This window comes from Crinia signifera, chromosome 1 (assembly GCF_055691185.1).
Source record: "Crinia signifera chromosome 1, ASM5569118v1, whole genome shotgun sequence".
Taxonomy (NCBI): Eukaryota; Metazoa; Chordata; class Amphibia; order Anura; family Myobatrachidae; genus Crinia; species Crinia signifera.
In genome coordinates, this window is record NC_139217.1 from 53,405,366 (window position 1) to 53,419,731 (window position 14,366).

The following is a 14,366-nucleotide window of genomic DNA, read 5'->3' on the forward strand; positions in this document are numbered from 1 at the left end:
ATGCCCTGTATTGCAACTTATGTGACCGCGACGGGAGGGGGGGTCGCGGAGGGTGCCGCGAATTGCAGGAGGGGGGGTCGCGGGGGGTGCCGCGAATTGCAGGAGGGGGGGGGGTTGTGGGGGGGTGGATGCTGCGAATCGCGGGAGGGGAGGGATTGCAGAGAATCGCGGGAGGGGGGTCGCGGGGTGGGTTGCCGCAAATCGCTGGAGGGGGGTTAAGGGGGCGGGGGTTGCGGCGAATCATGGTAGGGGGGGTCGCGGGGGATGTGCCGTGAATCACGGGAGGGGGGTCACGGGGTGGGGTGCCGAGAATCGCGGGGGGGTGTGTGTGTGCCGTGAATCGCGGAAGTGGGGGTTGCGAGGGGGTGGGGGGGTGTGACGCGAATCGCCACAAGAAAAAATCAACACAGAAAGGTCAACACATGTAAATGTTGACATAAGTGTGGCACTTCATTGGTGTCCATGTCGACACATGAGAATGAATATGAAAACATTCAAAAAATGAAAAAAAAACCTTCAAAAACTCATGTCAACCTTTTTCATTGTCGACCATAGCCATGTCAGTGTTTTCCATGTGCAATTTAATTCTGGAGCTGCCGCAAATCACGGGGGGTGCCGCGAATTGCGGGAGGTGGGGGGTCACGGGGGGTGCCGCGAATCGCGGGAGGGGGGTTTGCGGGGGGGGGGGGTGACGCGAATCGCCACAAGAAAAACTCAACACAGAAAGGTCAACACATGTAAATGTTGACATAAGTGTGCCACTTCATTGGTGTCCATGTTGACACATGACAATGAATATGAAAACATTCAAAAAATGAAATAAATCTTCAAAAACTCATGTCAACCTTTTTCATTGTCGACCATAGCCGTGCCAGTGTTTTGCATGTGCCATTTAATCCTGGGGCTGCCGCGAATCGCGGGGGGTGCCGCGATTTGCGGGAGGGGGGGGGGTTGCGGGGGGTGGGTGCCGCGAATCGCGGGAGAGCGGGGTTCATGGGGGTTCCGGTGGGGGGTTGCCGCGAATTGCGGGAGGGGGGGTTGCGGGGGGTGTGACGCGAATCGCCACAAGAAAAAAATCAACACAGAAAAGTCAACACATGTAAATGTTGACATAAGTGTGGCACTTCATTGGTGTCCATGTCGACACATGAGAATGAATATGAAAATATTCAAAAAATGACAAAAAAACTTCAAAAACTCATGTCAACCTTTTTCATTGTCGACCATAGCCATGTCAGTGTTTTCCATGTGCAATTTAATTCTGGAGCTGCCGCGAATCACGGGGGGGGGTGCCGCGAATTGCGGGAGGGGGGGTCGCGGGGGTGGGTGCCGCGAATCGCGGGAGGGCGGGGTTCACAGGGGTTCCGGTGGGGGGTTGCCGCGAATCGCCACAAGAAAAAATCAACACAGAAAGGTCAACACATGTAAATGTTGACATAAGTGTGCCACTTCATTGGTGTCCATGTCGACACATGACAATGAATATGAAAAAATTAAAAAAATTAAAAATAAATCTTCAAAAACTCATGTCAACCTTTTTCATTGTCGACCATAGCCATGTCAGTGTTTTGCATGTGCCATTTAATCCTGGGGCTGCTGCGAATTGCGGGGGGAGGGGGGGGGTGCCGCGAATCGCGGGAGGGGGGTCGCAGGGGGGGTGCCGCCAATCGTGCAAGGGGGGGTCGCGGGGGGGGGTTCTTTTTGCCGCGAATCGCGGGAGGGAGGTCGCGGGGGGGTGTTTTTTCCCCGAATCGGGGGGGGTCACGGGGGAGGGTTTGCCGCGATTCGCGGAAGGGGGGGGTCGCGGGGTGGTGGTTATGCCGCGAATTGCGGGAGGGGTCGTGGGGGGGTTCTTTTTGCAGCGAATCGCGGGAGGGGGGGTCGCGGGGGTGTTTTTGCTGCGAATCGCGGTAGGGGGGGTCGCGGGGGAGCGGGTATTTTTGCCGCAAATCGCGGGAGGGGGGGGGCGCGGGGGGGGGAGGTTTTGCCGCAAATCGCGGGAGGGGGGCGCTCACCTGGTGGCTGTGGAGTAGCAGTGCTGGGCAACATGGGAAGGCAGTGGGTGTCTGCCACTGTCTGTGGGCTCACTGGGCTGGTTCTCTGTCACATACCTCCCAACATGACCCTCTCCAGGAGGGACACAATGCTCTGTTTCTAGACTTCCCCTTAATGTATGATTGCCATCACCTGTTTTAAACAGGTTAATTTCTCAGAAAGGTGTTCAGCACAGATGAAGGCAATCACACATTAAGAGGAAAGTCCAGGAACAGAGCGTTATAGACACAGACACCCACTTTGAGTGACAGATGTAGCCAAATATATAGGAGATATCATGTTGATTTTGAAATGAGCATGCTAGCATTGTTTTTATGGTTATTTATTATTTAAAAAAAGAAAATGTATTTAATTTATTTGTATTAATTTTCGCCATTTCATCAGTGCAGATGTAACGGGGAAAAAAAAGAAAAAAAGCTAACGAAGGAATTTGGGATGTAATTAGGGCAGAACGGTGTGAGCAGAAACAGGAATCAGATTACTGGTGTTTGAACTGAATTTAATCTGAATTTGCATACAGCTAAATTCCCCCAGGTAGTTCTTCTCAATGGTAAATATGAAATGTTGCTCAAATCATTGTATAAGTTAAACAGGCCTGGCCAAACTGTGGCTCTCCAGATGTTGTCAAAATACAAATCCCATCATGCCTTGCCACAGTTTTGCTATAAGGGAGTGTTAACTGTGGCAAGGCATGCTGGGATTTGTAGGATTTCACAACATCTGGAGAGCCACAGGTTAACCTGTCCTGTATTAGTAGATTACAATCGCTTGATTTGGAGGGGCCAGTGCATTTATCTTGTATCAGGAGAATTATAATGGGGCCTACACACTAGAATGTGCGCTGCACAGAGATACGCTGCTGAGCGATCTGTCAGGGCCAGTGCTGGATATTAATTGCCAAGGCGATAGCGATGTGTGGGGTCCGTGCATCCCTATCGCAATGCCCCTACACACGGAGCAATATAGGGGCATTTTCTAAGCAATCTAATGAGATCGCTTAGAAAATATCCCTTAATCGCTATGTGTGTAAGAGAGCAGAGGGCCCTTGGGCAGGATCTGTGCGGCCCCCTTCTTTCTGGCAGCAAGTAGACTCTGGATTTTTTGCGCAGATCTCCAGGAATATGGCGTATGTACCTTGTTACATCTCTATAATACATGTGCAAATCACTGGTAAAATGGCTGAAGCAACTAGTGATTCTTGCCTGGAGGGATAAGTATAATTATATGGAAACATACCCTCTGAAGAGTAAAAAAAACAGTACAGTAAATTCAGATGGGGGTGTGGCCACTGGTAAAGGGGACCTGGCCACGCCCCTTTCCTATACTTACAATGGGCAGTTAGAGACCCCAAAAAAAGGTACAGGCCATTAAAAAAACGGTACCGTACCTGCCAAAAAGGTACAGCACACACGTGCCAACCGTTACAGATGGACTGGTGAATTAACTGGTGGCTTAATCACATCTTACGTAACTAAGATCACTGCAATTCTACTATTATATAGGCTATAGACAGGCCAGTGTAAGGAACCACAACAACCAGCCAGCAGCGGGCCATAGAAGCCTACAGGTTTTTTTTTTTACGGAAGATGCCTCCTGTGGTTGTTGCAGAATTCTGGATAGAGGCTGAGTACAGAGACACAGTGGCGGTCCTATTAGTGCCCGCCTCTGACTCCGCCCCTCTCTGTAGTGTTGCACTAATCATTGGCTACAATTATAATGGCTCAACATTGGAATTTCTGCCTACACATAGTAAAAGCATTTGTTAGGGCTACACCAACATCCAGCCTATCATTGCTACAGGAACCAGTGACATCAGTGCCTTTGTGAGTTACTACGTTTATAGCAAAGACACTGGCTACATTGTCGGCAATATTACAACAGCCGACAGCACAGATGTATACAGTATACACTGCTCCAAGCTGATTGGATCCACTTTAATTGAGTTGGGAAGGTGACACCTTATTGAGCATTGGGTTGTGGATTGGACATCTCCTTAACTGGCTCTGTGCAAACAGTATTCATTCTCTGTATCCAGAGAGCTGTTGTAGCCTGAGGACGGATACAGTTCTCTCTTCAAAATCCTGTTGACGATGTTGAGAAGGACCTTTCTGTACTGCTGGCGCAGGAGTGAGTACACAAAAGGGTCACTAGCAGCTTTGCTGTAGGCCAGGCACTTGCTTGCGATACCCCAGTAGTTGTTGATCTTCACATAAGGAAGGAGCTCTATTAACCTGGGAACAATACAGAACAAGGAGAATTGATCAATGTGGTGTTCCAATAAAGGTTATGCACAGTCTGGTTACAGAGACAGATAATAGAATTTAAAGGTTTGTTCCTTATTGGTTGCTTAAAAAGCAACAGACTCCACAGGTATGTATTCAAAGGAATATATAATACCGCTGTTTCCACTTATACCTACATATGCTGAAAGCACCTTAAAGCAGGCATGTCCAAACTGTGGCCCTCCAGCTGTTGGGAAACTACACATCCCAGCATGCCTTGCCATAGTTTTAGCATACCCTAATAGAAAAACTGGGGCAAGGCATGATGGGACTTGTAGTTTCACAACAGCTGGAGGACCATAGTTTGGACATGCCTGCCCTAAAGGTTCCCTTTCACATGCCATGCAACTTTTTCTTGGGGCATATGTTGTAGAGTCCGAGGTTTGCCAGAGGTATGGGATGCCGGGCAATAATAATTGGGGCATACATGGCAGAGTGGTTAGCATTGCAGTCTCACAGTATTGAGGTCAAGAGTTCAATCCCAGGCCATAGCCAATCTGTATGGGGTTTGCAGGGTCTTCATATGTTTAAATGGGTTTTCATTGGCTGCTCCAGTTTCCTCCCGCACTCCAAAATTTACTGGTAACCTACCTGGCTTTTTACAATCAATAAAACCATATTTACTAAATTGCAGTTTTAGAAGTATAGATTTTGCACATAGCAAACAATCAGATCCTAGCTCATACTTACCTACTTTTGAAAACTAGTTTTAGGGAGATTATAGTTGGTAATAGAATTTTGCAAAGCGCCCCATTGAGGGGGTGTGTCCTCCCAAAGGGCGTGTCTAGTTCCATATATGGAGAGATTGTGAAAAGAGATTGTGAACGTGGCACCTAGAAGCATGGGTGTGTACTGCTACATCTGAGAGGAATGTTATAAAATGACTTATATCCAAATGTAGATGAGCCCCAAAGCAGTTAGTAAGAGATACTATACAGTATTTAGTAAAGTGCTGGGAAATGGTGCTGATGATTCAATGTAAATGTATCTCTCTCTCATTCCTTTTTCCCCAAAAAATGTAACAGTGTAATGTGGGCTAGGTGACATGAGGGAGATTGCTAGACTAATGAGGGAGTGAGGGAGATTGCTGTTATTTCAGGGAGTCTCCTGCAGAATGCAGGAGGGGAGGTAACTATGATGTAACAGTGTAATGTGGGCTAGGTGACATGAGGGAGATTGCTAGACTAATGAGGGAGAGAGGGAGATTGCTGTTATTTCAGGGAGTCACCTGCAGAATGCAGGAGGGTAGGCAGCTATGTCCTAGCTATTACAGTATCTTCTAGAAGGCGCTAGACAAGTAGAATATCATTGGTAGTTTTGGTCAACATCTCCACTTCTAAAAACATGCACTTTAGTAAATCTACCCCTGAGTATATATGTGTGTCTATAGTATCATATTGTTCTGTTATGTGGCGCGTGTGATCGGGAGGAGTTGGAACGCATTTTGGAAATCCTCCAGTCACTGGACATCCCCAAATAATGACTATAAGCACTTTTTATGTATATTGTCTTTGCAATAATTCTTGATTTCTAATTGAGTGGACTCCCATTATTCTGAAAATATCCAATCAGTCGTTTATAATATACTTTTAATAGATATTTAAGTTAATTGGTGAGTGTTCAATTAAATATAATCCACTTCCTATTAAGAGGGGGATATATATATATATATATATATATATATATATATATATATATATATATATATATATATATTCATTGGTTGCACCCAAGCAGTCACCTTTGATAAAGCTGCTACTGAGAGCAGTGAAACGCGTTAGTGGTGCGACATTTATTACCCAGAGAGGTAACCGCTTGAACCAGCCTTGGATCATGATGCCTGCTAAACCCCTAGGAGGAGAAAGAACTTTGCTGAGTTACTTTCCATTACACGTACAGTATGGAGATATTGCCTTTGCATTTCCAAACTGATTCTTATTATCTAAGAGAAATAAGGAATACGGATCCCACAGATCAAGTGGAACCGTATGATGACCTAACTTGAGTGGCAAGCAGTGTGGTACCCATTATTCTCCAAAACTTCATCACAACTGAACTATACAAGGCATAAACATCCTTTAAAGATCTATCCAGGCGAACTAGGAGCAAGCGGACCAACGCTCACAATTGTGTTTCTATGAATTTTATTATATGTGCATTTTATGATTATAGTTGATTTTATGATATTACTATTAAATTTAAACAATGATCCATGTGTTCTTAGCGCTGCCTTTATATATTTACCATTCTTGTTTACCATTGTGTCATAGTGGGACTAACTACCCCCTATTTGAAGCCGCTGCTTTACATTGGAGAGACAATTAGACAACTAGCGCTTACAAGTAACCTAGGTTACACATCTGTATGTATTATGGTTACATACTATACTGTAACTGGTACTTTGTGGAGCTGCATATTTGCATTTACCTGTGCCTATTTGAACCATAGGGTAACATGCTGTATAGTTAGTCTGCAAATAACTATAGAGGTTTAAGGGAGTTATTCAGGCTTGATCGCACAGCTGCAAATTCCCAGGCTGGGCAATTATCGATAGACCGCATGCGTATGGATTGTATTGCGCATGTGCACGTCCATCTAGCAATAAAATCCTGCTAGGGGGGGGGGTCTGGTTGCCCAGAAACCCACCTCTGCTTGGCAAGTGCCTTAAATGATGACAGCGATAGCACTGGTGTCTAACATGACAGAGCGGAGCTGTAGCACATGCTTATTTTACCACATTTACTGTATTTGTGGATCTGAGCCCTCAAACAGTGCACTGGACCAGAGAGCAGCTACCAGGAAGAAGAGACAGGAGCCTTACCATGAATTGGGAGATTGTGAGCCTAGAAAGTGCAGAACTGTTTCTACTATGTTTGTTTAACCTTTTCCTGACCACTTATTTAAATGTTTGAAACAGCCTAAACTATAGACCATCTGTACTGTTAAATATTAATACTGTATTTCATACAATATCCATTGTATAAAAAGACCAATATTCAGGACTGGTAACGCTCCCCCAGACTCCCGTACTTACTCCAATGTGCTGCAGAGTGGGAGATATTGGATTACATTTGGAAACACCTCTCTATAATTCCTGCATTTGCCACTGCAAAGGGTTAATAAAAAAATAAAAAAAGGGATTGCTTGGCAATTTTCACACCTACTTTGACAAATTCCCATGGCACTCAAAGTGTTAATGTACCAGCCAGCTAAACGGAACTGCAATACTACAGCCATGTTTTCAAGACAAACAGCTGCAAACAACATTTAACACTCGAGTTAGCTAATCAATATGCTAAGTCCCTAATTAAATAAATCCTTACAGGCTCAGGCTTTAGAATCAAAATAAATTGTTATCTTAAGAAAAAAATTAATGCTCATTTAACAGAAATAAATCTGGCACGCAAGGTAAAATATATGCATGGCCTAGTTTCCACTGAGGCAATATTTTCATCTTGATTGGAATTAGATTTTAAATATACAGATACTAAATTCATTGGGGTTTACTTTCTAAGATGGGAGTTCGATTGACAATGAGATGCTGCTATGAGCAACCAGTCAGAACCTACTTCTTATTTATTTAGCACAGGGGTGGCCAAACCGGTCCACGAGATCTACCACCGGTCTTCGTTTCCAAATCCCCTAGCTGGTGCACAGCTGTAGTCATTACTAACTGTCACATGACCCAAATCCCCTAGCTGGTGCACAGCTGTAGTCATTACTGTCACATGATCCAAAGCCCCTAGCTGGTGCACAGCTGTAGTCATTACTGTCACATGACCCAAATCCCTAGCTGGTGCACAGCTGTAGTCATTACTAACTGTCACATGACCCAAAGCCCCTAGCTGGTGCACAGCTGTAGTCATTACTAACTGTCACATGATCCAAATCCCCTAGCTGGTGCACAGCTGTAGTCATTACTAACTGTCACATGACCCAAAGCCCCTAGCTGGTGCACAGCTGTAGTAATTACTAACTGTCACATGACCCAAATCCCCTAGCTGGTGCAAAGCTGTAGTCATTACTAACTGTCACATGCAGGGCAGCCGAGAGGGGGGGGGGAGCAGGTACTAATTACCCAGGCCCAGGCTTGCTGGAGGGGCCACGTAGTGGCCCTGGTCTGACCCCTCCCTTTCCCCTCTGTCCCTCCCGGGTAGCAACGGCAGCACACACTTCTACAGCATGTGCTGTGCTGATAGCAGGCTCAGCATGAGTGTCTCACTGACAGCGTGAGAGGTCATGCTGAGCCTGCTGTCAGCACAGCACATGCTGTAGGAGATGCTGTTGCTGAGATTACAGTTTTTAAAGTTTTCTTTCACCCTCCTCTAAACATTTTGGGGTTGTGGCCTAAGTGAGGGAGGTGCCCACACCCCCACACTTAGGCCACGCCCCCAACATTTTGCCAGGGCCCGGCATTCCTCTCGGCTGCCCTGGTCACATGACCTAAATCCCCTAGCTGGTGCTCAGCTGTAGTCATTACTAACTGTCACATTTTCAAACATGCTGCTGACTGCATATACACATATAAAATATATCCAGCACACTCCATCAGACAATCTCATAAACAGCTTGAGCATTATTTTCTATGTGAACCACTCATCGCCCGCCAGCTTTATTCTGCTATGAAATCTCTTCTGTTTTCGCCTTCATACTGTACCTGTTCTCAGTGTATCTATTTAGTTTATTCACATCTCTTCCAGTTTGTTTTCATCCCCACATCTGCTACATCAATCCATATTTACCATTCTCACATATACAGTAATAATGCTTGGTCTAGTATATTATACCCATCCTTAGTCACTTTGCATCAATGTATGAACACGGACCTTTGTGTATTAGCTGCCCACAATGATCTTTATGTCGCAATGTCAACAAATATGATCGGAGCAGTCGAGAGGGTACTTTAGTATAGATGTTCTAAGGTTCATGAATGCTAAGGACCAGTGGCGTAGCGAAAAACAGACCGGCGCTCCGTCTGCTACCATGAAAAATGTCCCTTGCAAAATGGCAGACAACAGACAGTTATTATGACGCTGCCTCCTCTAGCAGCTGCAATAACTGTCCACTGTGAGGGGGCATTTCTAATGGTAACAGGAGGGTTGCCGGTACTGCAGACAAGTTCTGTAGTTCTGCATGTCCCGGTAGCGGTGCAGCACTAGCCCACACCTACAGCGCCCACAGTTCCCCACCACCTCCAAGCCACCAGGGGGGCCATTGTTACACCACTGCCAAAGACCTCTCTACGGGTAAGTCTTATCCTAAGAAATGGCTTTTGTATACCAAATGTTTACAATAGCTATGACGTTAATTAATCACCAAAAGTCTTGCAGTTCCTATCAGTGACTGAATGCACTTTGAGCTGAGAATTATTCAAATCTAGTAGAACTTACTGACATGACCTTTATACAATAACATCCACAACCTATCATCATACAATAAAACACAAACCTCCTACAAGTATATTTTACTCTATCTCCTGTCTCTATTAGCTGGTGACATTTCACCAAATCAGGGGCCAAATCACTTGCCCCACTTTAGGTGGCTATACACTAATGCGATGTATCACAGCAGTGTATGGCCATGTGACCCCCCTGAGCCTCCCGGGCATCAGGATCGCATGCGATGTATTGCATGCAAACACGTTCCCCACCGCCGGGAGAGAGACTGAGTTGGAAGTTGGAGGAGCAGCATGTCTGGCCTCTGGCTCAGGACCGATGTCCACGGGACAGCGCATCAGACTCGAGGGGGATGTCAAACACATCTGAGTTGGGCCTGATTCGTGTGGATAGGGTGAAACCAGCCCAAATCTGAGTATTGTGAGGGCACCTTTACATTCCCAAGATTCACAGCAATATAGAAAACCATCTAACCTTATAAGCCTCAAATGTCTCCCCTAACCCCCCAAATCACTAAAATGTCTCATATGGAATGCATGCTCAAACATAACTTCCATCGGGGGACCGATTGTTTGCGATTTCGCATGTGCCTAGGTTTTTATACGCATGTGCAGCCGCTGTGTGCGAGTGCCCACAACGCTCGCACACAGAAGTCCGGGCAATTTGCATATGTGAATGCAGCGTTTCATGGGCGTTCCCATTGCCCGGTGATGCGGGGGATGGGCAGTTTATGTCAGTGGATGTCAGCTGCCCACCCAGGTCTGAGACACCATAGAGGCCGACCATCGAATGATTTCTGATTCACCCTCAAAGCTGCAAATTATGCAAATCACCCATGTGCATGCCTGTGGGGGTTGGAGGGGGGGGGGGCGTCCGTGTGGGTGGCCTTTGGTGGACTCTCAAGGCTGCGAAATTCGAGTCAACCAGAATAAGGGCCTCTGTCTCCATGAAGGCTGCTTCAAAAAATGTCATAGACTGGTTTTCCATTTCAATCCTTCTCTTCTTGGTGGTCTCTTCTTCACTCTTCTTCTTGGTGGTCTCTTCTTCTTCTTGGTGGTCTCTTTTTCACTCTTCTTCTTGGTGGTCTCTTCTTCTTCTTGGTGATCTCTTCTTCACTCTTCTTCTTGGTGGTCTCTTCTTCTTCTTGGTGGTCTCTTCTTCACACACCTCCAAGCCAAGTATCAGTAAAGGAGGTGGGGTTGGAATATTACTACCCCAATCTTTCACGTACACTGCATGTTTCTTTCTGGCTTCCAGTTACTTTCTATCCTCTAAAATCTCTGCCATCATCATGGGTGATTTTTATATAGCTATTGACTAAAATCTGTTGCTCAGACATCTAAACTCCTCTCTCTGCCTCTCCCAATGGACTGACTACTGTACAACCTGAGTCTAAGTGCCTTGAGTCCCATTGGAGAAAGTGCGCTATATAAATGAACTTACTAACTTACTTGCAGACTCGGGGGGAAGGGGGGGGGGTTATTCAGACATGACTGCCTCTCACCCTGCACCCTTCTCAGATAGCCGCCGCCCCACCAGAATGAAATCCTACCTTGTGCAAGGCTGCAAAAGGCTTGCCAAAATATTGCATATCGGCAAATAGCTGAAAATCCATTCGCAACCCTACTCACCATAAAGTGGCTAGGTACTTGTGAATTATCCGGGCGCCCGATATTTTGATCGGGTCCGATAAATCGCGTCGCATCGCGTGTTAACCAAATGGCATGCGATGCGACGCGACGAGAGAAGGACCCGGTTTTAGCAGTGGACCCGATTTTAACATTGGAATCAATGTAAAATGGTCCCTGAGACCCGATTTTACATTTATTTCAATGTAAAAATGCCCAAAACCCCCAAAAAAGTGAAATACCACCCCCATTGTTAACGCCACCCCACTAATGACGCCAACCCGAAGCGTGGCGAGCGGCGGCGGTACGCGTCCTCCGACCTTTTCATACCCCCACTATCCACGTCGGCGTGGAGTTGAGAATATAAAGTGTGGCGAGCACAGCGAGCCACCGAGCCCGAAGCGTGGCGAGGGGCCGCCGATACCTTCACAGCTATCCGCGTCCCCTCGCGGGCTTCACAGGTGTCCGCGTACCCTCGCGGGGCGCGCTGCGCTCGCCACGCTTCGGGCTCGGTGGCTCGCTGCGCTCGCCACACTTTATATTCTCAACTCCATGCCGACGTGGATAGTGGGGGTATGAAAAGGTCGGAGGACGCATACCGCCGCGCTCGCCGCGCTTCGGGTTCGCGTTGATAGTGGCCTGGGCGGGATTACAATTGGGCAAAATGGGTTAAAATCGCGTCGCATCGCATTGTATACCATACAATACCATACAATGCGACGCGATTTTGTCTTCAAGGAAATTTCAAGGGAAATCGCGTCGCATTGCATACTTAATGTAATACAATTTCAATATCGGGCGCCCGGATAATTCACAAGTACCAGTGGCTATTGTAGTGTGTGCCATCTTTGCCTACCCCAGGACCTATTCGGCCAGTGTGATAGAAATGGGTTGGTCAAGACTGGAGCCGACATCACCGGCTCTCCCTAAAAAATGCCAGGGCATACCTGCGTTTTTACTGACACTCCCAGAAAACATCCGGTTACCACCCCCTTATGCCAACTTGTATGCTTCTAAAACCAAATGGCTTGGTGCTCGCCAGAGGGGAGGCTCTGGCGAGCCCCGGCCTAGGATGACAGGGGCTACATCTGTATGAAAAAAGATTGATTGTGTTTTACAATTAATAGTCACTTATCAGCCAGCAAATGTATAATTAGTTGGTAGTCGATAGTGTTTATCATGGAAACTGTGTGGTACAGCAGAGAAAATAAAAAAAAAAAAAAAATTTCAACAAATATATTTGAATGTAGTTTTTTTTCTGCCCTTTCTGAACATTTTGATGCAGAGAGATGTAAATAATGTTCATATATTCCATTTGCCTAAACACTATGCAGCTCCAAACACAAAATACTGCGATAGGGCCAATGAACAAGTCTCTGCATGCCTAAATCTGATAGATACTATTCCTCGTGCATTGAAGGCAACGCTAGATAATCGAGTGATGGAAACAGAAACCTGTTAAAACCTGCAGTCCTCAGAGACTTGTATAGGAAAAGAAGGAGTCCTAGATGAGGGTTTATTCAAAATGGAAATAAAAAGGGATGATTAAAGGGGATATGATCAAAATCCCAGCCGTCGAAATACCAAATATCCTGATGCCACAATCCCGACATATTCTCCCTTTGTGAGTGTCCACAACAGGGAGAATAAATTAGTGTGCCGAGAGGTAGCGAGACACCAGGCACGCAATGTGGCGAGTGCAGCAGGCCTGGAAGGGGTGGCATTGCGCTTGCCCCCCTGTTGAGATTGTGGTGGTCGGGATCCCAGTGTTGTTATATCGACCGCCGGGATTCTGACCTCTGGAATCACATAGTGGACCCCATTACAGGGAAGCCTAACATGAATGTGTATAGGTATTTGGGTACTTATATGTTAGTTGGGCGCCCACTATAGTTAGTACGCTCATACCCCCACTATCCATGTCGGAACAGAGTTGATTTTATATAGTGTGGCGAGCGCAGCGAGCCACCGAGCCTGAAGCGTGGCTAGCCCCGCGAGGGGACGCGGAAAACTAAACTAAACAAATAACTTAGTGGGCGCCCAACTAACATATAAGTACCGGTAGTTGTACTCAGAAGACATAATTGCAAGTAACATACTTTGTGCCTGGGCACCTCCTTTACACCAACATTAATGGGCATTATCTTAAAGTCTAAAAGCAGGTTTCTTTGAGTGCAAATTTATTTCACAAAAAGATTAAGGAAACTTTAGGGCCAGTAGCCTCATAGGCCTAGAGCTGTTCAAGAGGAGAAGTGGAGGAAGGGAGGACAATGCCATGTAGGCAGGGGCAAATGCCAGATTTTTACAGGGGGTTTCAAATTTATGGAGAAGGGGGTAGGGGTTGGGTGTAAATGACACAACTTTAATGGAACCTCATCATATTGGCTCCGCCCCATCCCCATTGACCCACAAATTTGCCGTGAGGAGGTGGGGCTTTGTAAAATTGTGTTAGGGGGGGTTCTGGGTACTCAGAAGCTCCTCTTTGTGAGCTACTCATGTAGAAACTATATACTATACACCCCAGTGTCTCCCTAAATATAGAAAATACAAAACAGCAATGCAGTTGTAATCAGGGGCGAATTTAGGGGTCAGGCCGCCCCTAGGCACAACATTTTTGTCCCCCCCTATTTTAAAGTAATCATATATGTATATACATTGTTATTTATATATTTTATTAAAAACTGTAGCCCACCTTAATATTTTTTTAAGCACTCTGGACTGCTCACTGTATGGAGGATCCGGAGGGAGGGAGGCACTTATTAGTACAGTGATTAGCACAGTGTCTCCATCAGTCTCTCTCCGGCTCACACACTGTGACTGACTAAGCGCAAGGAGGATCTGCGCGCCGCTCAGCTCAGCTGCTGGATACACAGCAGCCAATAGACTGTGTGTTCCGGACACGCAGGGGACCGTCGGACCCAGCCACTAAGCGGTGGTGTAATGTGCATGGCAGAGTGGGTAGGCAGTGGCGGGTGACGAGCGGCACTGCCGCCAACATATGATAA

At 46.4% G+C, this 14,366-nt stretch overlaps 1 protein-coding gene across 1 annotated transcript in view; it reads right to left on the reverse strand.

The window, feature by feature from the left end:
* Nucleotides 1-373: 373 nt before the first annotated feature.
* GPR78 (G protein-coupled receptor 78) overlaps nucleotides 374-14,366 on the reverse strand; it is a 34,779-nt gene continuing 20,786 nt past the window's right edge. The window contains exon 3 of the mRNA XM_083151937.1: nucleotides 374-4,286. Within this exon, the coding sequence (XP_083008063.1) occupies nucleotides 4,049-4,286 (238 nt within the window). The 3' untranslated portion in view covers nucleotides 374-4,048. The remainder of the gene's footprint in view (nucleotides 4,287-14,366) is intronic.